General features: G+C 40.0%; 1 protein-coding gene across 2 annotated transcripts in view; it reads left to right on the top strand.

The window, feature by feature from the left end:
- Positions 1-62: 62 nt before the first annotated feature.
- gnl3l (G protein nucleolar 3 like) overlaps positions 63-27,473 on the top strand; it is a 48,801-nt gene continuing 21,390 nt past the window's right edge. The window contains exons 1-12 of one of the 2 annotated variants that reach the window (XM_062986958.1): positions 63-165; positions 274-314; positions 7,568-7,678; positions 7,838-7,954; positions 12,989-13,072; positions 13,174-13,309; positions 15,760-15,848; positions 15,935-16,079; positions 16,172-16,259; positions 16,344-16,521; positions 17,466-17,608; positions 18,840-18,976. In XM_062986958.1, the coding sequence (XP_062843028.1) occupies positions 69-165; positions 274-314; positions 7,568-7,678; positions 7,838-7,954; positions 12,989-13,072; positions 13,174-13,309; positions 15,760-15,848; positions 15,935-16,079; positions 16,172-16,259; positions 16,344-16,521; positions 17,466-17,608; positions 18,840-18,976 (1,366 nt within the window). In that variant the 5' untranslated portion in view covers positions 63-68. Of the gene's footprint in view, positions 166-273; positions 315-7,567; positions 7,679-7,837; positions 7,955-12,988; positions 13,073-13,173; positions 13,310-15,744; positions 15,849-15,934; positions 16,080-16,171; positions 16,260-16,343; positions 16,522-17,465; positions 17,609-18,839; positions 18,977-27,473 lie in introns of both variants that reach the window. The other variant, XM_062986957.1, reaches the window with a different exon arrangement.

Raw genomic sequence — 27,473 nt, 5'->3', positions numbered from 1 at the left:
ATAGCGGACATGCCATCATCAATTAACCTTTAAGAGAGATAAAATGTCTATAATTTTTTGGAGCTTTTATGCTGTACAACGGACCAAAGTTGATTTTTGTTTTGTGGATGTGTTCACATTATTACTTTCCCATGAGCTCATGCGTGTACAACATGTCCAGAGAGAGTAAGACATATTTCTTGGTTCTTTCTCTGGTTTACCTTTAATAGAAAGACACGTTATGATTAGACACATTAGATTTTGTTTTATTGTGTGTGTGTTCTCTCATTTCAGAGCAAAAGCAAGCAAAACGACGGGTGTTTGGTAGGAAAAAGGTGCGTATGTAAACACGCAATTTCCTTTTACTTTTCTGCTAACTACGTTGATTCCTAAAGTATTGGTATTTAGTAATGTGTTTTAGAAAAAATATAGAGGAAATAACTGTCACATGCTGTCTAATACTAAAGGGATAGACTACGGCTGCATAGTTTTACCGTAATAGGCAATGTGGATTGCGCTAAACATTCTACTGTACATTCGACTGCGGTAAAGTTAGTTTAATATTTAACATTCGTTTGACATTTGGCATTCCGGGTTATATCAATGTTAGAAATAACACCTTTTACAAATCCTTACACAGATGAAAATGGGCAACACACGTTACGTTTGTTTATTCGAAGGAAAGCTCTCACTGCAGCTACCGAGTTAAGGACCGTAATAAAACGAAGAAAACGCAGGATTTCCTTAACATACTGTGCATTTAATCAAATCAATAAATACATTGAAGTCTGGTATGATTTGATGTAATTTTTTAATTCTATTTTAATAAAGGCATTACAAGCAGTCTAATATAAACAATCTAATATAAACAGCTATACATTTAAATTCCATTGTGATCAAAATAATAAACATCTTAGTTGTTACCTTCTGTACATATTCTTGTTATCACATCTGCTCTCATTTCTGCTCAGTACTTTATCCATTTATTCCAATGCTTTTTGAATACATCTATTCTAATATTTACTGGAATAGTTATCTTCTCCATTAAATAAACTTCTTTAGTTAGTTCGATCTATTCTGTCCATTACCCATCTATAGTTGGTCCTGATTGCAACCATTTTCTGGTCAGTGCCTTTTTACTAGCTGCTAAAAGCACCGCCATTTAATTATCAACTCGTCCCATATCAGGGTGAATACATCCCAACTATAATACCTTACTACACCTAGGATATATGCTATAGCGGTCCCCTTGTGTCTTTTTAAAATTTTCGAATATTTGGACATCCCCAAAAAATGTGATAGTGCTTTGCTTCTTGCCATTCGCATTTCCTCCAACACACTGTGGCATTAGCATCTATACGAGCTGTCTGCTGAAAAAAATCTAATGATGTTTTTCCAGGAAAATTCCTTCAATTTTATAGATTTGGTGCTTTTCCATTGAAATCTCCACATATTTGTCCATTCGCTATCTGTAATTATCATTACTCCTTTCCTTTCCCATTTTTGTTTCACATAATCTGTTGAGTGTACACCGACTAGGCATAACATTATGACCACTGACAGGTGAAGTGAATAACACTGAACTGATTATCTCTTCATCATGACACCTGTTAGTGGGTGGGATTTATTAGGCAGCAAGTGAACATTTTATTCTCAAAGTTAAAATGTGTTAGAAGCAGGAAAAATGGGCAAGCGTATGGATTTGAGCGAGTTTGACAGGGGCCAAATTGTGATGGCTAGATGACTGGGTCAGAGCATCTCCAAAACTGCAGCTCTTTTGGAGTGTTCCCGGTCCAAGGAAGGAATAGTGGTAAACCGGTGACAGGGTCATGCAAGCTACTGTAGCTCAAATTGCTGAAGAAGTTAATGCTGGTTCTGATAGAAAGGTGTCAGGATACATAGTGCATCACAGTTTGTTGCGTATGGGGCTGCATAGCCACAGACCAGTCAGGTGCACATGCTGACCCCTGTCCACCTTTGAAAGCACCAACAGTGGGCATGTGAGCATCGGTCTGATGAATCACGTTTTCTTTTACATCACGTGAATGGGCAGGTGCGTGTGTGTCGCGTATCTGTGGAGCACATGGCACCAGGATGCTTTGGGTAATGTTCTGCTGGGAAACAACATTGGGTTCTGCCGTTCATGTGGATGTTACCCTTTGCAGCTAAACAGCTTCAACTCGTCTGGGATAGCTTTCCACAAGGTTTAGGAGTGTGTTTATGGGAATTTTTGACCATTCTTCCAGAAGTGCATTTGTGAGGTCAGACATTGATGTAGGACGAGAAGGCCTGTCGCAGTCTCTGCTCCAATTCATCCCAAAGGTGTTCTATCAAGTTGAGGTCAGGACTACACCAAACTCCACCAAACACCAGGTCTTCCACACCAAACTTGCTCATCCATGTCTTTATGGACCTTGCTTTGTGCACTGGTGTGCAGTCATGTTGGAACAGGAAGAGGCCATCCCCAAACTGTTCCCACAAAGTTGGGAGCATGAAATTGTCCAAAATCTCTTGGTATGCTGAAGCATTAGGAGTTCCTTTCACTGGAACTAAGGGGCCGAGCCCAACTCCTGAAAATCAACCCCACACCATAATCCCCCCTCCACCAAACTTTACACTTGGCACAATGCAGTCAGACAAGTACCGTTCTCCAGGCAACCGCCAAACCCAGACTCGTCCATCGGATTGCCAGATGGAGAAGCGTGATTCGTCACTCCAGAGAACACGTCTCCACTGCTCTAGAGTCCAGTGGCGGCGACACTTTTCATTGCGCTTGGTGATGTAAGGCATGGATGCAGCTGCTCGGCCATGGAAACCTATTCCATGAAGCTCTCTACGCACTGTTCTTAAGCTAATCTGAAGGCCACATGAAGTTTGGAGGTCTGTAGCGATTGACTCTGCAGAAACCTATATATATATATATATATATATATATATATATATATATATATATATATATATATATATACAGTGTATCACAAAAGTGAGTACACCCCTCACATTTCTGCAAATATTTCATTATATCTTTTCATGGGACAACACTATAGACATGAAACTTGGATATAACTTAGAGTAGTCAGTGTACAGCTTGTATAGCAGTGTAGATTTACTGTCTTCTGAAAATAACTCAACACACAGCCATTAATGTCTAAATAGCTGGCAACATAAGTGAGTACACCCCACAGTGAACATGTCCAAATTGTGCCCAAATGTGTCGTTGTCCCTCCCTGGTGTCATGTGTCAAGGTCCCAGGTGTAAATGGGGGAGCAGGGCTGTTAAATTTGGTGTTTTGGGTACAATTCTCTCATACTGGCTACTGGATATTCAACATGGCACCTCATGGCAAAGAACTCTCTGAGGATGTGAGAAATAGAATTGTTGCTCTCCACAAAGATGGCCTGGGCTATAAGAAGATTGCTAACACCCTGAAACTGAGCTACAGCATGGTGGCCAAGGTCATACAGCGGTTTTCCAGGACAGGTTCCACTCGGAACAGGCTTCGCCAGGGTCGACCAAAGAAGTTGAGTCCACGTGTTCGGCGTCATATCCAGAGGTTGGCTTTAAAAAATAGACACATGAGTGCTGCCAGCATTGCTGCAGAGGTTGAAGACGTGGGAGGTCAGCCTGTCAGTGCTCAGACCATACGCCGCACACTGCATCAACTCGGTCTGCATGGTCGTCATCCCAGAAGGAAGCTGACGCACAAGAAAGCCCGCAAACAGTTTGCTGAAGACAAGCAGTCCAAGAACATGGATTACTGGAATGCCCTGTGGTCTGACGAGACCAAGATAAACTTGTTTGGCTCAGATGGTGTCCAGCATGTGTGGCGGCGCCCTGGTGAGAAGTACCAAGACAACTGTATCTTGCCTACAGTCAAGCATGGTGGTGGTAGCATCATGGTCTTGGGCTGCATGAGTGTTGCTGGCACTGGGGAGCTGCAGTTCATTGAGGGAAACATGAATTCCAACATGTACTGTGACATTCTGAAACAGAGCATGATCCCCTCCCTTCGAAAACTGGGCCTCATGGCAGTTTTCCAACAGGATAATGACCTCAAACACAACCTCCAAGATGACAACTGCCTTGCTGAGGAAGCTGAAGGTAAAGGTGATGGACTAAACCCAATTGAGCACCTGTGGCGCATCCTCAAGTGGAAGGTGGAGGAGTTCAAGGTGTCTAACATCCACCAGCTCCGTGATGTCATCATGGAGGAGTGGAAGAGGATTCCAGTAGCAACCTGTGCAGCTAAGGCAGTGCTGGATAATAATGGTGCTCACACAAAATATTGACACTTTGGGCACAATTTGGACATGTTCACTGTGGGGTGTACTCACTCATGTTGCCAGCCATTTAGACATTAATGGCTGTGTGTTGAGTTATTTTCAGAAGACAGTAAATCTACACTGCTATACAAGTTGTACACTGACTACTCTTAAGTTATATCCAAGTTTTATTTCTATAGTGTTGTCCCATGAAAAGATATAATAAAATATTTGCAGAAATGTGAGGGGTGTACTCACTTTTGTGATACACTGTATCTCTAAAATAGTGCATCTTGATCAAACAGGTTTTATACTAAATAGATTATCGCTCTCCGTCGAATGGCTACTCCTAAACGTGCTCTACGCAGATCATAACGATAGGCCTCCTGCTGCAATTGTTACACTTGATGCCCCAAAGGCATTTGACCAGATTGAGTGGCCTACATGTTTAAAACGTTAAGCAGGTTTGGGGAGTTGCTATACTTGTGTCTAACCTCTGCAACATTGACGAATGGCGATCATTCTGATCCATTCAACCTTCATCGAGGGGTGAGACAAGCTGACGCCTTGTCTCCACTGCTATTTGATATAGCTATAGAATCACTGGCTATTGGAATAAAAAGCCATGAACGGTTAAGAGAGTTAGATTTGGTGATTTTGAATGTAAAGTCAGTTTGTATGTGGACGACTGTATATTTCAGATCCGGTTGCCTCTGTTCCACATTTGTTAAATTATATTAAAGTGTTTGGTGGATTTTCCGGGTACAAAATCAATTGGTCGAAAAGCGAGTATTACCTATAGGCAGAAATTTAGATGCCTCATTAACTTGTTGCTATTCAAACTAGTGGGGGAATGTTTAACTTATTTTGGGATAAAATTTTGAAGAACCCCAAATTGTTATTTGAGCTGAATTATTTGGGAGCACTACACAAGCTCAAAGAGACTGTTGAAAGTTACTGCCTATATCTATGATTGGACGCATTAATGACATTAAGATGGTGCCACTCCCAAAATTCATTTACCTTTTTCAAAATCTTCTATGATCTAATGATCTAATTTTGCATTTACATTTACATTTTCAGCATTTAGCAGACGCTTTTATCCAAAGCGACTTACACAATGAGCAACTGAGGGTTAAGGGCCTTGCTCAGGGACCCAACAGTGGCAACTTGGTGGTGGCGGGGCTTGAACTGGCAACCTTCTGTTTACTAGTTCAGTACCTTAACTACTGAGCTATCACTGGCCCTTTATCATTTGTTTGGGCATATAAGATATCACATATCTCAAAAATTCACCAGCAAAAGTCTTCTTAGGTTGGAGGTCTGGTATTACCTCAATTCAAATATTGCTACTGGGTGGCAATTGTTAGATCCTTCTCTTTTTTGAAAGAATCTCCAAAGGCCGGAGAGTATCAGGCTTCGAGAGATTTCTTATTGTATAGACATGGAAAAATGGTCCATAACTAAATCCTCACTTTCAGCCTTGCTTTATTGCAACTAAGACTGTGTGATTCCCTATTGCGGACAAACTTTGTTATTAAAAACTAAATTAAAATGTTATATCAAATCAAAACACACTGTAAGGTTTAGCCTGTTTTGATTTATAGCCCTATTCTGCACAATCATACCTTTTTGCCCTCACAAATGGACAAGGTTTTTAGTATTTGGGCTACTAAAATCTGTTCTGTGACAGATTTGTATATTGATAAAGTTTTTGCCTCGTTTGCTCAATTAAAGGACCAATATGACCTTTCGAACACTCACTTTTACCGCTACTTACAGATTAGACAGTATGTTCAGGACAATTTCCCAAATTACTCTTTAAGGCCTCACCCCATTTTTAAGTTCTGTTAGGTATTAACATTTGTTAGGTAGTTTCTCAAAATGCACTCAAAGTCCTGTCCCTTAAACTAGACTAGAACTTAACCAGGAGAAGAAACATCAGAGAAAAGCACCCAGACCAGACACCAAGTCAAAGTATGAATGCCTTAGTTTATTGAAAGAAAACAGAGTTTTTATAAAGACCAGAAAAGTGTGTGTGTGAGAGAGAGTGTCTAAATACTAATCATACCATAAGTATATGGACATAAGCGTAACTAAGATCTAACAAGTTCTTTTACAAAACCTCTCCTTTCACGCTCCGCACTGTGGCCCACTTTGTAACACTACTGTCTTCAGCTCAGGACACTAATAAATATAGCGAAGATTGGATTAAGTAGATTGGAGGGTCTTTGTCCGAGCAAGACTGGAAAGAAAGTTTGTCCAGAATCTCATGTTGCTTCATCAATTTTAAGTACAGACTAATACAATTTAAAGTGCTAAAACCAGACTAAACAAGAAATATCCATCTGTCTCCTTGGTCTGTGACTAATGTAAAATTGCAGAAGGCAATTTTCTGGACTAGCATATTTTTCTTACTGTCAAAGGTGCTTAATGTATGTATCTATCCTAATGTCACCTTAGCACTTTTTGGATATAGTGATTCTATAAATATTTTTTCAAAATTACAACAACAGTTCTTGATGACGAGTATGGTGGCAGCTAAGAAGACTATACTTCTTTGTTGGAGATCTCCCCAACCCCCCCTGTTTTGGAAGATGGCTGTCTGAAATTGCTCAGCTGTCGAGGATAGCTCAGCTCGAGAGGTTGAGGGGCTGTAGTGTAGCCACACTTGGGTGTGCTGAGTCAATATGAAATACATTTATGGATGTGTTGGTGAGGCCATAGGGATTTTTTAAATTGTATTTTACTTAGTTATTTATTTTCTTTGTTGGGCTGCCTATGATTTGGCTTACTTATTTTATGTTTTATTGTAATTTCATGTAAAATATTATATCTTAGACTTTTTGAAGTACACATTAAATTGGCAGTTTTTTCGTCTGAGTTTGGAGATGCGTATGTGCAAAAAAAAAAAAAAGGGAGGGGGGGTGGGGGGTTCATTTGCATGGAAACATTGAGAACCATTGCCCTGACCATTGTTAGTTGACGATTAATCATTAAAATACAAGCTTATATCATAGTTGTTCATTGCTTATTGACAAACTAGTTCAGAATTCTTAATCTAGGGTACATGAAATGCCTTTGTCATATGCACAATATACATGTGTACAGTAAAATGTTTATTCTGCATATCCCAGCTTGTCCAATTTATTTCTGCCTTGCAGTGAGTGGTTTTCAGTTAAAAAGGATCTGCAGCAACCTTGGCCAGGATAAAGCAGTTGATTAAATGAAAATCAAATATTTAGTCAGGAGTGTGCCATTGTATACTAATGTTTAATCAAACCATATGCAGTGTAAATGTCTGTGAATTGTATTTCTCTTTAAAGAACAAAGATGAGCAGCAGATAAATTCAAAAGGACAAAAAGACCACGGCTTGCCTAATGTTTGTGCCTTTAAAGAACATGGTCAGAAACAGGCTGAACTTCGAAAAAAAAGAGTAAGTGTTGCTTCTTTTTCCAAAAAAGAAAACCTTGTAGAATACTTAATTAGTAATAAAGTAAGTGTATATGGACCATCAAGGTCTAAAATGTTGTAATTTTGCTAATTTTTGTGAGTACATTATATTCTTTAATAATTGCATTCTAAATCATGTCAGCTGGAGGAGAAGCAGGAGCGGCAGCGGCTGTCAAGGGAAAAAGAACTCATGAAGAGAAGAAGTCTTGACAGCTTTCAGAAAGACATCCTGCAGCGACAAAGAGATTTTGAACAAAGGGTGTGTGGCAGTTGAATTTTAAATTAGACAAAAATGCACTTAAAGAAGACATGGTGTTTCTTGCTTTATTTTGTTTGACTATGGATTTTTACCCTTCAAGCAAACTAAACACTTTTTGCTTAAACTAGCAAACATAACAAATTGAGGTAATCGACAGCCACCCCAACATGTTTCTGTAAAAACATCTTACATCTTTCATTTTTTACCTTAATATAGGCAAGCTCTTTTAATCATGAATGAATGGTTTAATATTCTCATACAAAATGTAATATAGAACAAAAAAAAACTAAGAAAACACAAAACTATAAATGCCTATTAAACATTATACACACTCAGAGTGCTCGCAAAAGTCTAAGGTCACCATTAGACTTATTGTTTTAGCAATGGTATAATGTCCATATAGAAAACATAAGAAATTTGTTTGAAGTTTAACAAAACTGTAAAAGATGTCAGACAAAACTGCTTCTATAGGCTGAACTGGCAAGTATTTAGTGTGACCTACAAGTAATAGCGGGAACCTGGCTTACAAATGGAATAAAACCCTAATTAATGTCATTGCAAACAATTTTCTTTGTTCTACTGTTTCATATCAATGTGATTGCATTGCTGTGTAGGTCTGTTACAGCAGGTTTGTGTAAGACATGCTTGAATATTACATACAGATGTATGTTTTTAAATCATTGTAAGCTTGCGTAAGTCCATATATATATATATATATATATATATATATACACACAAATATATATATATATATACACACAGACATATATACACAGACATACAGTGTATCACAAAAGTGAGTACACCCCTCACATTTCTGCAGATATTTAAGTATATCTTTTCATGGGACAACACTGACAAAATGACACTTTGACACAATGAAAAGTAGTCTGTGTGCAGCTTATATAACAGTGTAAATTTATTCTTCCCTCAAAATAACTCAATATACAGCCATTAATGTCTAAACCACCGGCAACAAAAGTGAGTACACCCCTTAGTGAAAGTTCCTGAAGTGTCAATATTTTGTGTGGCCACCATTATTTCCCAGAACTGCCTTAAGTTTGGAGGCAGAGGGAGTTTACCAGAGCTTCACAGGTTGCCACTGGAATGCTTTTCCACTCCTCCATGACGACATCACGGAGCTGGCGGATATTCGAGACTTTGCGCTCCTCCACCTTCCGCTTGAGGATGCCCCAAAGATGTTCTTTTGGGTTTAGGTCTGGAGACATGCTTGGCCAGTCCATCACCTTTACCCTCAGCCTCTTCAGTAAAGCAGTGGTCGTCTTAGAGGTGTGTTTGGGGTCATTATCATGCTGGAACACTGCCCTGCGACCCAGTTTCCGGAGGGAGGGGATCATGCTCTGCTTCAGTATTTCACAGTACATATTGGAGTTCATGTGTCCCTCAATGAAATGTAACTCCCCAACACCTGCTGCACTCATGCAGCCCCAGACCATGGCATTCCCACCACCATGCTTGACTGTAGGCATGACGCACTTATCTTTGTACTCCTCACCTGATTGCCGCCACACATGCTTGAGACCATCTGAACCAAACAAATTAATCTTGGTCTCATCAGACCATAGGACATGGTTCCAGTAATCCATGTCCTTTGTTGACATGTCTTCAGCAAACTGTTTGCAGGCTTTCTTGTGTAGAGACTTCAGAAGAGGCTTCCTTCTGGGGTGACAGCCATGCAGACCAATTTGATGTAGTGTGCGGCATATGGTCTGAGCACTGACAGGCTGACCCCCCACCTTTTCAATCTCTGCAGCAATGCTGACAGCACTCCTGCACCTATCTTTCAAAGACAGCAGTTGGATGTGACGCTGAGCACGTGCACTCAGCTTCTTTGGACGACCAATGCGAGGTCTGTTCTGAGTGGACCCTGCTCTTTTAAAACGCTGGATAATCTTGGCCACTGTGCTGCAGCTCAGTTTCAGGGTGTTGGCAATCTTCTTGTAGCCTTGGCCATCTTCATGTAGCGCAACAATTCGTCTTTTAAGATCCTCAGAGAGTTCTTTGCCATGAGGTGCCATGTTGGAACTTTCAGTGACCAGTATGAGAGAGTGTGAGAGCTGTACTACTAAATTGAACACACCTGCTCCCTATGCACACCTGAGACCTAGTAACACTAACAAATCACATGACATTTTGGAGGGAAAATGACAAGCAGTGCTCAATTTGGACATTTAGGGGTGTAGTCTCTTAGGGGTGTACTCACTTTTGTTGCCGGTGGTTTAGACATTAATGGCTGTATATTGAGTTATTTTGAGGGAAGAGTAAATTTACACTGTTATATAAGCTGCACACAGACTACTTTTCATTGTGTCAAAGTGTCATTTTGTCAGTGTTGTCCCATGAAAAGATATACTTAAATATCTGCAGAAATGTGAGGGGTGTACTCACTTTTGTGATACACTGTATATACAGTGGGGCCAAAAAGTATTTAGTCAGCTACTGATTGTGCAAGTTCTCCTACTTAGAAAGATGAGAGAGGTCTGTAATTTTCATCATAGGTACACTTCAACTATGAGAGACAAAATGAGAAAAAAAATCCAGGAAATCACATTGTAGGATTTTTAAAGAATTCATTTGTAAATTATGGTGGAAAATAAGTATTTGGTCAATAACAAACAAGCAAGATTTCTGGCTCTCACAGACCTGTTACTTCTTCTTTAAGAAGCTCTTCTGTCCTCCACTCATTACCTGTATTAATGGCACCGGTTTGACATCGTTATCTGTATAAAAGACACCTGTGCACAGCCTCAAACAGTCAACCATGGCCAAGACCAAAGAGCTGTCGAAGGACACCAGGAAGAAAATTGTAGACCTGCACCAGGCTGGGAAGAGTGAATCTACAATAGGCAAGCAGGTTGGTGTGAATAAATCAACTGTGGGAACAATTGTAAGAAAATGGAAGACATACAAGACCATTGATAATCTCCCTCGATCCCGTGGGGTCAAAATTATCATGAGAATGGTGATCAAAATATCCCAGAACTACACGGAGGGACCTGATGAATGACCTGCAGAGAGCTGGGGCCAAAATAACAAGGCTACCATCAGTAACACACTACGCCGAGAGGGACTCAAATCCTGCAGTGCCAGGCGTGTCCCCCTGCTTAAGCCAGTACATGTCCAGGCCCGTCTGAAGTTTGCCAGAGAGCATATGGATGATCCAGAAGAGGATTGGGAGAATATCATGTGGTCAGATAAAACCAAAATGGAACTTTTTGGTAAAAACTCAACTCGTCGTGTTTGGAGGAAGAAGAAAAACCCAAGAACACCATACCTACTGTGAAGCATGGGGTGGAAACATCATGCTTTGGGGCTGTTTTTCTGCAAAGGGGACAGGACGACTGATCCGTGTTAAGGGAAGAATGAACGGGGCCATGTATCGTGAGATTTTAAGCCAAAACCTCCTTCCATCAGTGAGAGCATTGAAGATGAAACGTGGCTGGGTCTTCCAGCATGACAATGATCCCAAACACAACGAAGGAGTGGCTCCGTAAAAAGCATTTCAAGCTCCTGGAGTGGCCTAGCCAGTCTCCAGACCTCAACCCCATAGAAAATTTGTGGAGTCCGTGTTGCCCAGCGACAGCCCCAAAACATCACTGCTCTAGAGGAGATCTGCATGGAGGAATGGGCCAAAATACCAGCTACAGTGTGTGCAAACCTGGTGAAGACTTACAGGAAACGTTTGACCTCTGTCATTGCCAACAAAGGTTATGTTACAAAGTATTGAGTTGAACTTTTGTTATTGACCAAATACTTATTTTCCACCATAATTTACAAATAAATTCTTTAAAAATCCTACAATGTGATTTCCTGGAATTCCTTTCCATGTTGTAATATACATAAGACCAAGGCCAAGGATCACATATTTATAAGGCCAAAGGTAAATCAGCAATCTGTTATAAAGGAATTTTTGGAGAATCAAGAAAATTCAAGGACAGAAAAAGGACTGAAAGGTCAAGAACATTTTCAAAATCTGATAAATCTGAAAATTGCCAAGTTGACCCTTCTACAGTCTAAAGAAGCTTGATCAGGAATAGTCTTTTTGGAAGGGAAGCAGCCAACAAACCACTTTTACAAAAGGAAATGGGGTAAAAAAGGCTAAGATATGCTGAAACTCACAAAGAACTGAATAAAGATCAGTGAAAAAGAGCATTCTGCAGTGACAAATCCAAGTACCTTAATCGCTGCGGTTAAGGTACTGGACTAGTAATCGAAAGGTCGTGGTTTAAGCTCCACCACTGCCAGGTTGCCACTGTTAGGCCCTTAAGAAAGGCCCTTAACCCTCAATTGCTTAGACAATATACTGTCATAATACTGTAAATACTGAAATTCTTGGGTCAAATTATTGACAGTATGTGAGAAGAAGCATTGGAGAGATGGAAGAAGTGCTTGTGGCCTTCAGTGAAACATGGTGAAGGGTCAGTCCTGGTTTGAGGCTGCATTTCAACCAGTGGTGTTTGCAATATTGTCTGAATTAATGGGATCAAAAATGCAAAGACTGGTTTTAATTTATCATGTCATTCCTTCTGTAAAAGCCAGATTGAGAGTGGTTTTATTTTTCAGCTTGATAAAGATCCCAACACCGCTAATACAGTGAAATTTTAAATGGAGAGAAAAGCAGCTGATAAAACACTGACAGTCATGGACAGTCACTGACAGGCTAAATCTACAAAATATTTCTGGGAAGTGCTGAAAGAAGCCTGGTATAATATACCAGATGAGTACTTTCAGGACAGTCCAAGAAGAGTTCAAGGTGTGCTCAGTGCCAAAGGAGGTCACACTTAATACTGGTTTTGCTTGTAGAAGCATTTATTTCTTAGTATTTATAGTAATTCTACAGCTTTAGACAGGTTTATCTTTCACACAATGTACATCAGATTTCCATTGTAAATATTGAAAATATTAAGTATTACGTTGCTATTAGCTGTGTTTGGCTTCAAACCATTGTCTTCTATGTACTATCTACTGGCACCAATGTCGGTTGCAATTTGAACATACGTTTTATGTGTATAGGAAAGAGAAATGAACCTTTTGGAAAAGCATGAACATTTTGAAAATGAAAATTCTAAGAAGGCATATTACAGAGAATTTAAAAAAGTAAGTGTTCACACATCTGATCTAATTATAATGAATCTCTTACATTTTTGCCAATGCCAATTACAGATTAATAAGAATTTTTTCTGCTTATGTTTAACAAGGTAATTGAAGCTGCAGATGTTATTTTGGAGGTTTTGGATGCGAGAGACCCTTTAGGGTGTCGCTGCCCTCAGGTTGAGCAGGCTGTGGTCCAGAGTGGAACAAACAAGAAAATTATTCTTGTTCTTAACAAAATTGGTAAGCAGAAACTGAATGAGTCAAATTAAAGAATAAACCATGACATATATCCTATATTACCAAAAGTATACACCTATTGAAAAAAAAAATAGGAAGTACTGCTATTTCTGGGTAGATCTTAAGTGAATTGGCATTCAAAATTGAGAACAAAAACATGTTCTAGCCTTGTGCCCTTAAGGGTTTGCATAACAAAGCTAAATGGTATGTCAACAAAATCCTCACACAATAGGAGGCAAGGAAGGAATTCTGCTGATATTCAAAAATGTGCATCTGTACAGCCAGTCATGTCTAGTCTTTCAAATTTATCTGCCACTTGTACCCACTCTGGCCATTGAAAATAGAATAATGCATATTTGCATGTTACATTCTATATGATTTAGCATGACTGTAAAATTCAGTGGAGAAGTTTTTAATACTTTGACTTGGTTTTGTTATTTCAAACTACGAGGTCAGCAGAATCCTATCTTCATATTGTAGCATAAGACAAACTACTCTTATTGATTCTGTTAAAAAATAGTTAAATGTATACGTACACGCATACTTGGTGAAATATACAGTGGGGTCAAAAAGTATTTAGTCAGCCACTGATTGTGCAAGTTCTCTTACTTAGAAAGATGAGAGAGGTCTGTAATTTTCATCATAGGTACACTTCAACTATGAGAGACAAAATGAGAAAAAAAATCCAGGAAATCACATTGTAGGATTTTTAAAGAATTTATTTGTAAATTATGGTGGAAAATAAGTATTTGGTCAATAACAAAAGTTCAACTCAATACTTTGTAACATAACCTTTGTTGGCAATGACAGAGGTCAAACGTTTCCTGTAAGTCTTCACCAGGTTTGCACACACTGTAGCTGGTATTTTGGCCTATTCCTCCATGCAGAGCAGTGATGTCACTGGGCAACACGGACTTTCAACTCCCTCCACAAATCTTCTATGGGGTTGAGGTCTGGAGACTGGCTAGGCCACTCCAGGACCTTGAAATGCTTTTTACGGAGCCACTCCTGCGTTGCCCGAGCGGTGTGTTTGGGATCATTGTCATGCTGGAAGACCCAGCCACGTTCCATCTTCAATGCTCTCACTGATGGAAGGAGGTTTTGGCTTAAAATCTCACGATACATGGCCCCGTTCATTCTTCCCTTAACACGGATCAGTCGTCCTGTCCCCTTTGCAGAAAAACAGCCCCAAAGCATGATGTTTCCACCCCCATGCTTCACAGTAGGTATGGTGTTCTTGGGATGCAACTCAGCCTCCAAACACGACGAGTTGAGTTTTTACCAAAGAAGTTCCATTTTGGTTTCATCTGACCACATGATATTCTCCCAATCCTCTTCTGGATTATCCATATGCTCTCTGGCAAACTTCAGACGGGCCTGGACATATACTGGCTTAAGCAGGGGGACACGCCTGGCACTGCAGGATTTGAGTCCCTCTCGGCGTAGTGTGTTTACCGATGGTAGCCTTTGTTACTTTGGTCGCAGCTCTCTGCAGGTCATTCATCAGGTCCCTCCGTGTAGTTCTGGGATTTTTGCTCACCGTTCTCATGATCATTTTGACCCCACGGGATGAGATCTTGACCCCAAGGGAGATCAATGGTCTTGTATGTCTTCCATTTTCTTACAATTGCTCCCACAGTTGATTTATTCACACCAACCTGCTTGCCTATTGTAGATTCACTCTTCCCAGCCTGGTGCAGGTCTACAATTTTCTTCCTGGTGTCCTTTGACAGCTCTTTGGTCTTGGCCATGGTTGAGTTTGGAGTCTGACTGTTTGAGGCTGTGGACAAGTGTCTTTTATACAGATAACGAGGTCAAACAGGTGCCATTAATACAGGTAACGAGTGGAGGACAAAAGAGCTTATTAAAGAAGAAGTTACAGGTCTGTGAGAGCCAGAAATCTTGCTTGTTTGTAGGTAACCAAATACTTATTTTCCACCATAATTTACAAATAAATTCTTTAAAAATCCTACAATGTGATTTCCTGGATTTTTTTTTCTCATTTTGTCTCTCATAGTTGAAGTGTACCTATGATGAAAATTACAGACCTCTCTCATCTTTCTAAGTAGGAAAACTTGCACAATCAGTGGCTGACTAAATACTTTTTGGCCCCACTGTAATTGCTATGTACTCTTTGTTTACCAGCAACTCCATTCATTGGTAGTGATGCACAGATTTCATGTTCCCATGAATTCATCAGGCTTTTAAAGTCTATCATAACACTGAGTCAGACATGAGTTAAACGTGTGCAACAGCTATCTATGAGTGTCAGGTTTCCAGTTACTCTCTGTTTACTGTTCTTCTGATCTATAAATCTCTTCTTAATTTAAATCCACTGTTGGCTGTTTTGAATGACCAATTATGTTTCAGTTAATTTTTTGGTTAATCATAACTAAATGAGATGTAAAAATAGTTTTTAAATTGACACATTTCTGAAGACCTGGTTTCCAAAGATGTCGTGGAAAAGTGGATTAAGTACCTTCGCAATGAGTTCCCCACTGTGGCCTTTAAAGCTTCAACCCAGCAGCAAAACAAGAACCTGGTGAGTGTGTGTAAATGTAACAAATAATTTCCTAAACAAGCTTAATTTTATTAAATCAGTAGATGTGTTGGGTATGCTTTACACAGAAACGCAGTCATGTGCCTATTAATCATGCCAGTCAGGAGCTTCTTAAGAGCAGTGCATGTGTCGGGGCTGACTGTCTCATGAAACTGCTTGGAAACTATTGTCGCATCCAGGATATAAAGTCTGCCATAACTGTAGGAGTAGTGGGTGAGTGGCTCTCCTTTTACATGCATTAGTTTGTTTGAATTTGTGTTATTTGTTAATAAGGTCTTTAATTAATAGCTTCCTTAATTATTTAGGATTTCCCAATGTTGGAAAGAGCAGTTTGATTAATAGTTTAAAACGGGCACGAGCATGCAGTATAGGTGCAACTCCTGGTGTAACAAAGTAAGTTAAAGTCATTGGCTTTTGTAATTTTTGTATTGTTTGTTTTATGTTCCATTTTTATTTTATTTGGGCTTTTGTTCCTAGGTGTCTACAGGAGGTGCATTTGGACAAACACATTAAACTTTTGGATTGTCCTGGTATTGTCATGGCAACATCAATGAGTGATGCTGCTATGATTCTTCGGAACTGTGTAAAAATTGAGCAGTTAGTGGATCCACTACCAGCTGTTGAAGCAATTTTAAGGCGCTGCAATAAAAAACAAGTAGGTATTCAATTGTTTTGATACAAACAAACCTCATTTTCAAAAAAAGTTGGGACATTTTGTGAAACAAAGTAAATTAAGTATCTGTGATTTGTTCATTCTCTTGAATTTGTATTTACCTGAAACAATATAAATTATTTGCAGTGTTTTACTTATCAGGTTTATTGTATTTTGTAAATAGAAGTACATTTTAAATTTAATGTTGGCAACGCAATCCAAAAAAGTTGGAAGTCAGCATCTGTCATGGTTTAAGAATGCATCAGTGCCCATGGCATGGGTGACTTGCAAAGGCACATATTGGAATTTTAAAGAGACACAAATGATGTCAAATGACGTTTTTCCCTGGGAAGTTCATGATCATTTTAGCAAGATGATGCCAGGCCTTATTCTGTATGCACTTCAATCCTAGACACATAATGTGTGCTTGACTGGCCTGTCTAAAGTTCAAGTATGTCTTCTATTAAAATGCATGGTGCAGCGTGAAGAGGAAAATCAGACGACAACCACATATTTCTAAGGGGATCAATAAAGTCTTATCTTATATGGTTGAGCAATTGAAGTCTCATATCAAGCAGAAATGGACAAAAGCTCCACTTGCAAAACTGCAAGAACTAGTGTCCTCATTTGCCAAACCATGGAGCTGATGGAGCACAGTAAACATACCTGTCTCAACTTTTCTTCTGTATTGATAGGTATAAATTTATAAAGATGAAAGAAAATTACCAAATAACCTTCTTTTTATTGCTTTTACAAAATGTCCCAACTTTACTGGAAACAAGCTTTGTACTTTTACATGTTTTAACCAAATTGACCCTAAAACCAAGCATTTAGAGACTAGCTTGTATTGACTTTAAATATTAAAAAAATTGTTAGGGTGTTTGACGATGTAAAAAAAAAACAAAACTGCCACCTTTTCTCATGCAATCAATGTTATTTTTGCCTAGGTCATTGATCATTATGGCGTGCCAGACTTCCACACAACACTTGACTTTCTGGCATTGCTTGCTCATCGTCAGGGCAAGCTAAGAAAAGGTGGGCTGCCTGATAGCGATAAGGCCGCTAAAAGTGTCCTTATGGATTGGACAGGGTGAGTTTAAAGTGTCAACAACATTTATTGCTTTAAAACAGGGGTGTCAAACTCATTTTCACCGAGGGCCACATCAGCATTATGGTGGCCCTCAAAGGACCGATTGTAACGTATCCTGCTGTGATTGCAGTCACATTGCTGTTTTTCTTGGAGGCTGAATTCTGCATTTATATTGTTCTACTTTACCACAGACACAGTCTCATAACACAAGAGATGCACCGGTTTCTCTTCCTGAAGCCCAAACTTGTTTTCACTTTCATTAAATTTCCTCCTTATGCTTAATTTTCTTAATTATCTTTTTGTACATTTTAGGATCATGTGTAAATATGTGTCTCATATGTAACATCATCTATTGGCAGGCTGTGTCACTTTGCAGGTCACAAAATCAGCCTGCATTTTGAAAGATGCAGTTTATTTAGGATTTTACAGTGTATTTTTAAGACAATCATTCTGCCCTCACTAATAGTTTATCCTCCTTTCTCAGCTAGACAGACAGACAGATAGACAGCTCCCCTCAGAATACAGTCGGTTTATTTGCTCCCCAGCTGTTTGCATCAAAATGAAGTAAAAATACAAACAATAAAAACAATAAAGAACCTAATACAGTAAAAGCACACAGCTGTAGTCAAGTGTTACATCTGGTACAATATGAGATTTAACCAAACGTAAAATAAGGAGTTAAAATTGTGTGTAAAGATACTAATTGCTATAGTAACGTAACAACAGTATTTAATTACAGTAAATTTGTAACTAAAACGCTGTGATATACTCACTAAACATTTACTAACAACTGAGAATATAAACGCCACTACTTACAGACAATGCTTGGGTATTATATTGCAATATAATTATTTGTATTTATTTATTATTGTTTACATTACTGACTACGCTACCCTGCGTTCTTTTGCCGTAAAAGTCACATGGCTTCTTAGCGAAGGTTAAAGTTAGTTGCCATGACTACGATGTCACGTTGTCTCTTAAAGGCGCAGGAGCGCATTAAATAATAAGCGCGTCTCTGTAACGACTCGAACCATCACAACAATCATACAGTCGTTTAAGCTCTCGCGGGCCGGATCAAATGACGCGGCGGGCCGGATCTGGCCCGCGGGCCGTGAGTTTGACACCCCTGCTTTAAAGCATTCAATGTTTTTATAAAATTTTTTGGTAAAATCAGCAAAAAATAATGTGCCCTAGAAGCTGTTTAAGTAATTGTCCATCTGTTTCTTTATAGGGGGCGTATCAGCTATTTTACGCACCCTCCAGAAACACACACTCTACCGACACATGTTAGTGCTGAGATTTTGACTCAAATGGGAAATGAGTTTGACTGGGATGAACTAGAGAAGGACAACCAGATGACATTAGCTGGTAAAAAGTTATTAAGATGAACTTACCCTAAAAATGCTGTATGTATATTTGTAATACCAAATCATTTTTATATATAATTTTTTTTAAATATATATTATTATTCTTGTGTGTACACTGATCAGCCATAACATTAAAACCACCTTTTTGTTTCTACACGCACTGCTCCACTTACCATATATGAGCACTTTGCAGTTCTACAATTACTGACTGTAGTCCATATATTTCTCGACATACTTTCTTAACCTGCTTTCACCCTGTTCTTTAATGGTCAGGACCCCCACAGGACCACTGCAGTGCAGGTATTATTTAGGTGGTGAATCATTCTCAGCACTGCAGTGACAATGACATGGTGGTGGTGTGTTAGTGTGCGTTGTGCTGGTATGAGTGGATCAGACACAGCAGCACTGCTGGAGTTTTCAAATACTGTGTCCACTCACTGTCCACTTAATTAGACACTCCTACCTAGTTGGTCCACCTTGTAGATGTAAAGTCAGAGACGATCACTCATCTATTGCTGCTGTTTGAGTTGGTCATCTTCTAGACCTTTATCACCTGCCCATGGGGCGCTGTTGGGTGGATATTTTTGGTTGGTGGACTATTCTCAGTCCAGCAGTGATGATATGTTTAAAAACTTCAGCATTGCTGTGTCTTATCCACTCATACCAGCACAACACACACTAACACACCACCACTATGTCAGTGTCACTGCAGTGCTGAGAATGATCCACCACCCAAATAATACCTACTCTGTGGTGGTCCTGGGAGAGTTCTGACCATTGAAGAACAGCATGAAAGGGGGCTAACAAACCATGCAGAGAAACAGATGGACTACAGTCAGTAATTGTAAAGCTACAAAGTGCTTCTATATGGTAAGTGGAGCTGATAAAATGGACAGTGAGTGTAGAAACAAGGAGGTGGTTTTAATGTTTATGGCTGATCAGTGAATATTAGGGCTGTCGTTAATCGCGTTGATTAATGCGTAAAAATTTTAATCGCGATTAAAAAAATTAATCAGGATTAACATTTTTAATCTAACTATTTTTATTTGGCTGTTTGTGCCACATACATGTGTGTCTCTGTGGTAATTAACTGTATTTCAGATGAATTGGGATGTAAAGCGCATGAACTGTCCGATGATAAACTACTTTTAGCGGTTTTCACTTTTTTTACGTGTTGATGAAAAGATTAATGAAATCACGCAAGTGTAACGAGTATCTCCATTGGCTGCCAGAGCTGTCCATCAAAACCGTGTAGCTCCGCCTCCTCCCCCTCTGGTAAAAAGGGAAATTCTGTGTGATGTTTCATAACTGTTAAAATTTTGCTTAATTATTAGTTTGCGATTAATTGAGATGAATACATACAGTGCCTTGCAAAAGTATTCAGCCCCCTTGAACTTTTCAACCTTTTGCCACATTTCAGGCTTCAAACATAACGATATGAAATTGTAATTTTTTGTGAAGAATCAACAACAAGTGGGACACAATCGTGAAGTAGAACGAAATTTATTGGATATTTTAAACTTTTTTTAGAAATAAAAAACTGAAAAGTGGGGCGTGCAATATTATTCAGCCCCCTTGCGTTAATACTTTGTAGCGCCACCTTTTGCTGCGATTACAGCTGCAAGTCGCTTGGGGTATGTCTCTATCAGTTTTGCACATCGAGAGACAGACATTTTTGGCCATTCTTCCTTGCAAAACAGCTCGAGCTCAGTGAGGTTGGATGGAGAGCGTTTGTGAACAGCAGTTTTCAGCTCTTTCCACAGATTCTCGATGGGATTCAGGTCTGGACTTTGACTTGGCCATTTTAACACCTGGATAAGTTTATTTGTGAACCATTCCATTGTAGATTTTGCTTTATGTTTTGGATCATTGTCTTGTTGGAAGATAAATCTCCGTCCCAGTCTCAGGTCTTTTGCAGACTGCAACAGGTTTTCTTCCAGAATGGTCCTGTATTTGGCTCCATCCATCTTCCCATCAATTTTAACCATCTTCCCTGTCCCTGCTGAAGAAAAGCAGGCCCAAACCATGATGCTGCCACCACCATGTTTGACAGTGGGGATGGTGTGTTCAGGGTGATGAGCTGTGTTGCTTTTACGCCAAACATAACGTTTTGCATTGTGGCCAAAAAGTTCGATTTTGGTTTCATCTGACCAGAGCACCTTCTTCCACATGTTTGGTGTGTCTCCCAGGTGACTTTTTATAGATATCTTTGAGAAATGGCTTTCTTCTTGCCACTCTTCCATAAAGGCCAGATTTGTGCAGTGTACGACTGATTGTGTCCTATGGACAGAGTCTCCCACCTCAGCTGTAGATCTCTGCAGTTCATTCAGAGTGATCATGGGCCTCTTGGCTGCATCTCTGATCAGTCTTCTCCTTGTTTGAGCTGAAAGTTTAGAGGGATGGCCGGGTATTGGTAGATTTGCAGTGGTCTGATACTCCTTCCATTTCAATATGATCGCTTGCACAGTGCTCCTTGAGATGTTTAAAGCTTGGGAAATCTTTTTGTATCCAAATCCGGCTTTAAACTTCTCCACAACAGTATCTCGGACCTGCCTGGTGTGTTCCTTGGTCTTCATGATGCTCTCTGCGCTTTAAACAGAACTCTGAGACTGTCACAGAGCAGGTGCATTTATACGGAGACTTGATTACACACAGGTGGATTCTATTTATCACCATCAGTCATTTAGGTCAACATTGGATCATTCAGAGATCCTCACTGAACTTCTGGAGTGAGTTTGCTGCACTGAAAGTAAAGGGGCTGAATAATATTGCACGCCCCACTTTTTAGTTTTTTATTTCTAAAAAAAAGTTTAAAATATCCAATAAATTTCGTTCCACTTCACGATTGTGTCCCACTTGTTGATTCTTCACAAAAAATTACAATTTCATATCGTTATGTTTGAAGCCTGAAATGTGGCAAAAGGTTGAAAAGTTCAAGGGGGCTGAATACTTTTGCAAGGCACTGTATATACAGTCCCTGACAGAAGTTCTGTCGCTTATCCATGTTGTGGAAACAAAAGCTTATAACCTGACTTTAAATTCATCCATTGGTTTTAGAAATGACTCATATGAAAGCTGAAACCCTCCCAAATGAGGTTTAATTTACGAAAATAAATTTGCTTCACTGCAGAAATATTGATCATTTAATGAACACAGAAAGGTCAGATTTTGGCAAGACAAAAGTTTTGTCGCCCACAGAAAGTAATGTGAAAATCAAACAAATAATTTTCTTCAAATACAAAGATATGTTTCATAACATTGGTGAATGAAGTTGTGGTGCTATTATAGCCATATTTAATATTTTGTGTGACTTCCATGAGCTTTAAGGACTGCATCCATGCGGTTCGACAATGATTCATACAATTTATTGATGAAGTCATCAGGAATAGCAAAGAATGCAGTCTTACATGCCTCCCAGAGTTCATCAAGATTCTTTGGTTTTGTCTTCCAAGCTTCCTCTTTCATCCTACCCCAAACATGCTCAATGATGTTCATGTCTGGTGACTGGGCTGGCCAGTCCTGGAGCACCTTGATCTTCTTCGCCTTGAGGAACTTTGATGTAGAGATGGATGAATGAGATGGAGCACCATCCTGCTGCAAAATTTGACCCCTTTTATGATTGGGAATGTAAGAGGTAGCTAATACTTCTTGATATTTTAGGCTATTGATATTGCCTTCCACCTTGCAAATGTTTCGCACACCCCCATACTGAATGTAACCCCAGACCATGATCTTTCCACCACCAAACTTAACAGTTTTCTGGGTGAATCTTGGATCCATACGGGCTCCAGTAGGTCTCCTGCAGTATTTGCGGCGGCTGTGGTGTAATTCAACTGAAGATTCATCTGAGAAATCCACCTTCTGCCACTTTTCCAGCGTCCATCCGTTTAGCAGGCTGTGGGCCTTGGCAAATGCCACACGGTTTTTTAATTGCCTTTTGTTTAGTGCTGGCTTCTGGGCACTGATTCAACCATGGAGGCCATTTCGAGACAGAATCCTACAAACTGTTCTAGTTGACACAGGGACTTGAGGTGACCAGGCCTGGTGGAGCTCTGCTGCAGTGAAAGAGGGGCTGGCTTTGGATTTTCTAACCAACAAACGTTCCTCCTTAGCAGTTGTCTTGCGGGGTCTGCCAGACCTGGGCTTGTCAAAAACATCTCCAGTCTCTTCAAATCTTTTTTTAATTCTTTGTACTTGACGCTGGACACATTAAAGGTGCCAGCCACCTCTGCAGTGGATCTGGTCTTCAGCCTCTTGATAATCAAGGCTTTGGTCGCAGGGTGGATTTTTGGCATGTTGTCAGAGGTGAAGTTGCAGTTCAAGTGAAGGTCTGGGGTGCTGGGGGTTCTTTTTATACACACCCACTAATTAACCGATCAATTAGTGAGCACAGGTGAGGCTGTAAACTAGGATTGGGTGTATTATATGACAAGGCGACAAAACTTTTGTCTTGCCGAAATCTGACCTTTCTGTGTTCATTAAATGATCAATATTTCTGCAGTGAAGCAAATTTATTTTCGTAAATTAAACCTCATTTGGGAGGGTTTCAGCTTTCATATGAGTCATTTCTAAAACCAATGGATGAATTTAAAGTCAGGTTATAAGCTTTTGTTTCCACAACAGGGATAAGCGACAGAACTTCTGTCAGGGACTGTATTAGGGCTGTCACACGATTAAAAATTTTAATCGAGATTAATCGCGATTAATTTTGTTCTTTAATCTCGATTAAAAAAAATTATCGTGTGACAGCCCTAGTGAATATATATACAGTATATCAGCCACTATATCAGCCACTGATTGTGCAAGTTCTCCTACTTAGAAAGATGAGAGAGGTCTGTAATTTTCATCATAGGTACACTTCAACTATGAGAGACAAAATGAGTAAAAATCCAGGAAATCACCTTGTAGGATTTTTAAAGAATTTATTTGTAAATTATGGTGGAAAATAAGTATTTGGTCAATAACAAACAAGCAAGATTTCTGGCTCTCACAGACCTGTAACTTATTCTTTAAGAAGCTCTTCTGTCCTTCACTCGTTACCTGTATTAATGGCACCTGTTTGACCTCGTTATCTGTATAAAAGACACCTGTCCACAGCCTCAAACAGTCAGACTCCAAACTCAACCATGGCCAAGACCAAAGAGCTGTCAAAGGACACCAGGAAGAAAATTGTAGACCTGCACCAGGCTGGGAAGAGTAAATCTACAATAGGCAAGCAGGTTGGTGTGAATAAATCAACTGTGGGAGCAATTGTAAGAAAATGGAAGACATACAAGACCATTGATAATCTCCCTTGGGGTCAAAATCTCATCCCGTGGGGTCAAAATGATCATGAGAACGGTGAGCAAAAATCCCAGAACTACACGGAGGGACCTGATGAATGACCTGCAGAGAGCTGGGACCAAAGTACAAAGGCTACCATCAGTAACACACTACGCCGAGAGGGACTCATCCTGCAGTACCAGGCGTGTCCCCCTGCTTAAGCCAGTACATGTCCAGGCCCGTCTGAAGTTTGCCAGAGAGCATATGGATGATCCAGAAGAGGATTGGGAGAATATCATGTGGTCAGATGAAACCAAAATGGAACTGGTAAAAACTCAACTTGTGTTTGGAGGAAGAAGAAAAACCCAAGAACACCATACCTACTGTGAAGCATGGGGGTGGAAACATCATGCTTTGGGGCTGTTTTTCTGCAAAGGGGACAGGACGACTGATCCGTGTTAAGGGAAAAATGAACGGGGCCATGTATTGTGAGATTTTAAGCCAAAACCTCCTTCCATCAGTGAGAGCATTGAAGATGGAACGTGGCTGGGTCTTCCAGCATGACAATGATCCCAAACACACCGCTCGGGCAACGAAGGAGTGGCTCTGTAAAAAGCATTTCAAGGTCCTGGAGTGGCCTAGCCAGTCTCCAGGCCTCAACCCCATAGAAAATTTGTGGAGTCCGTGTTGCACAGCGACAGCCCCAAAACATCACTGCTCTAGAGGAGATCTGCATGGAGGAATGGGCCAAAATACCAGCTACAGTGTGTGCAAACCTGGTGAAGACTTACAGGAAACGTTTGACCTCTGTCATTGCCAACAAAGGTTATGTTACAAAGTTATGAGTTGAACTTTTGTTATTGACCAAATACTTCTTTTCCACCATAATTTACAAATAAATTCTTTAAAAATCCTACAATGTGATTTCCTGGATTTTTTTTCCTCATTTTGTCTCTCATAGTTGAAGTGTACCTATGATTAAAAATTACAGACACCTCTCATCTTTCTAAGTAAGAGAACTTGCACAATCAGTGGCTGACTAAATTCTTTTTGGCCCCACTGTATGTATGTATATATACTGTATATATACAGGGGTTGGACAAAATAACTGAAACACCTGTCATTTTAGTGAGGGAGGTTTCATGGCTAAATTGGACCAGTCTGGTGGCCAATCTTCATTAATTGCACATTGCACCAGTAAGAGCAGAGTGTGAAGGTTCAATTAGCAGGGTAAGAGCACAGTTTTGCTCAAAATATTGCAATGCACACAACATTATGGGTGACATACCAGAGTTCAAAAGAGGACAAATTGTTGGTGCACGTCTTGCTGGCGCATCTGTGACCAAGACAGCAAGTCTTTGTGATGTATCAAGAGCCACGGTATCCAGGGTAATGTCAGCATACCACCAAGAAGGACAAACCACATCCAATAGGATTCACTGTGGACGCAAGAGGAAGCTGTCTGAAAGGGATGTTCGGGTGCTAACCCGGATTGTATCCAAAAAACATAAAACCACGGCTGCCCAAATCACGGGAGAATTAAATGTGCACCTCAACTCTCCTGTTTCCACCAGAACTGTCCGTCGGGAGCTCCACAGGATGAATATACACGGCCGGGCTGCTATAGCCAAACCTTTGGTCACTCGTGCCAATGCCAAACGTCGGTTCAATGGTGCAAGGAGCGCAAATCTTGGGCTGTGGACAATGTGAAACATGTATTGTTCTCTGATGAGTCCACCTTTACTGTTTTCCCCACATCCGGGAGAGTTACGGTGTGGAGAAGCCCCAAAGAAGCGTACCACCCAGACTGTTGCATGCCCAGAGTGAAGCATGGGGGTGGATCAGTGATGGTTTGGGCTGCCATATCATGGCATTCCCTTGGCCCAATACTTGTGCTAAATGGGCGCTTCACTGCCAAGGACTACCGAACCATTCTGGAGGACCATGTGCATCCAATGGCGGTGCCGTGTATCAGGATGACAATGCACCAATACACACAGCAAGACTGGTGAAAGATTGGTTTGATGAACATGAAAGTGAAGTTGAACATCTCCCATGGCCTGCACAGTCACCAGATCTTTTGAACTCTGGTATGTCACCCATAATGTTGTGTGCATTGCAATATTTTGAGCAAAACTGTGCTCTTACCCTGCTAATTGAACCTTCACACTCTGCTCTTACTGGTGCAATGTGCAATTAATGAAGATTGGCCACCAGACTGGTCCAATTTAGCCATGAAACCTCCCACACTAAAATGACAGGTGTTTCAGTTATTTTGTCCAACCCCTGTATATATATATAAATGTGCGCGTGTGTATAAAAAAAACCGCACATTTGCTGTAGCTATTATGTAATTGTACAGTATGACCATAAGTTATCTCATGTTTTGTCTGGTCAGCTTAATGTTTTATCTGTTTAATTTAGGGCTAGATATAACATCAACATTGTAATGATTGTAATCATGATATGGTACAAAAGCAGTACCCACTAAAGGCATTGAGGAACAAATATGGCCAATATAGGATCACCAGTTTGTCAACGAATACATGGGGACATTAATAAAATATTTTAAAACAGTATTCCTTATGGAAAGATTGGAAGGTTTTGCATATTTCATTGACATTATAGACGGAAAAAATATGCTGCCTTCAAGACAGCATTTTTTCCAGGGATGTCTTTGCATGTTTCAACAAGGCAATACAAAACCACATGCTGTTTACAATACAAAGGCATGGCTGCTGAAGATAAGGTTATTGTGTAGAGAATTTTAAAATGAAGAACGTGACAATGACAACCTTGTACTGTTGCACACCTTAAGACCTGTTTACAGTAAAAATGAGACAAAATAACACCTGAAACACAATCACTTGGTATCCTCAGTGCCAGAACATCTTTTAAGTAGGAAGGCATGGTAACATTACAAGGTGGTAAATGCTTAATAAATTTCAAAATTTCCTACATGAGATCTTGGGTTCATACTGTCGGCAGTGAAATAAGAGTCAATGTGAGAAACACGTTTTTTTTCATACTGCCCCAACTTCTTCTTTTTCCATATACTGGGTGAGTCAAAAGTCGCAGGACACTCTTTTATTTCAGAAACGAAAGGGAAAATGACATATCTGAATACCCCAGCAAGTAATGTGTGAGGGGGCTATGTCCGGAACATGGCCGCCATCTTGAAAGCCGCCATATTGGATCAAGAGCAAGTTTTTCCAATGGGAAGGTGGTCATGTAGC

Source organism: Trichomycterus rosablanca, chromosome 24, assembly GCF_030014385.1.
Source record: "Trichomycterus rosablanca isolate fTriRos1 chromosome 24, fTriRos1.hap1, whole genome shotgun sequence".
NCBI lineage: Eukaryota > Metazoa > Chordata > Actinopteri > Siluriformes > Trichomycteridae > Trichomycterus > Trichomycterus rosablanca.
The sequence above is the reverse complement of the archived record's forward strand: the minus strand, read 5'-3'. Positions and strand labels throughout refer to the sequence as shown.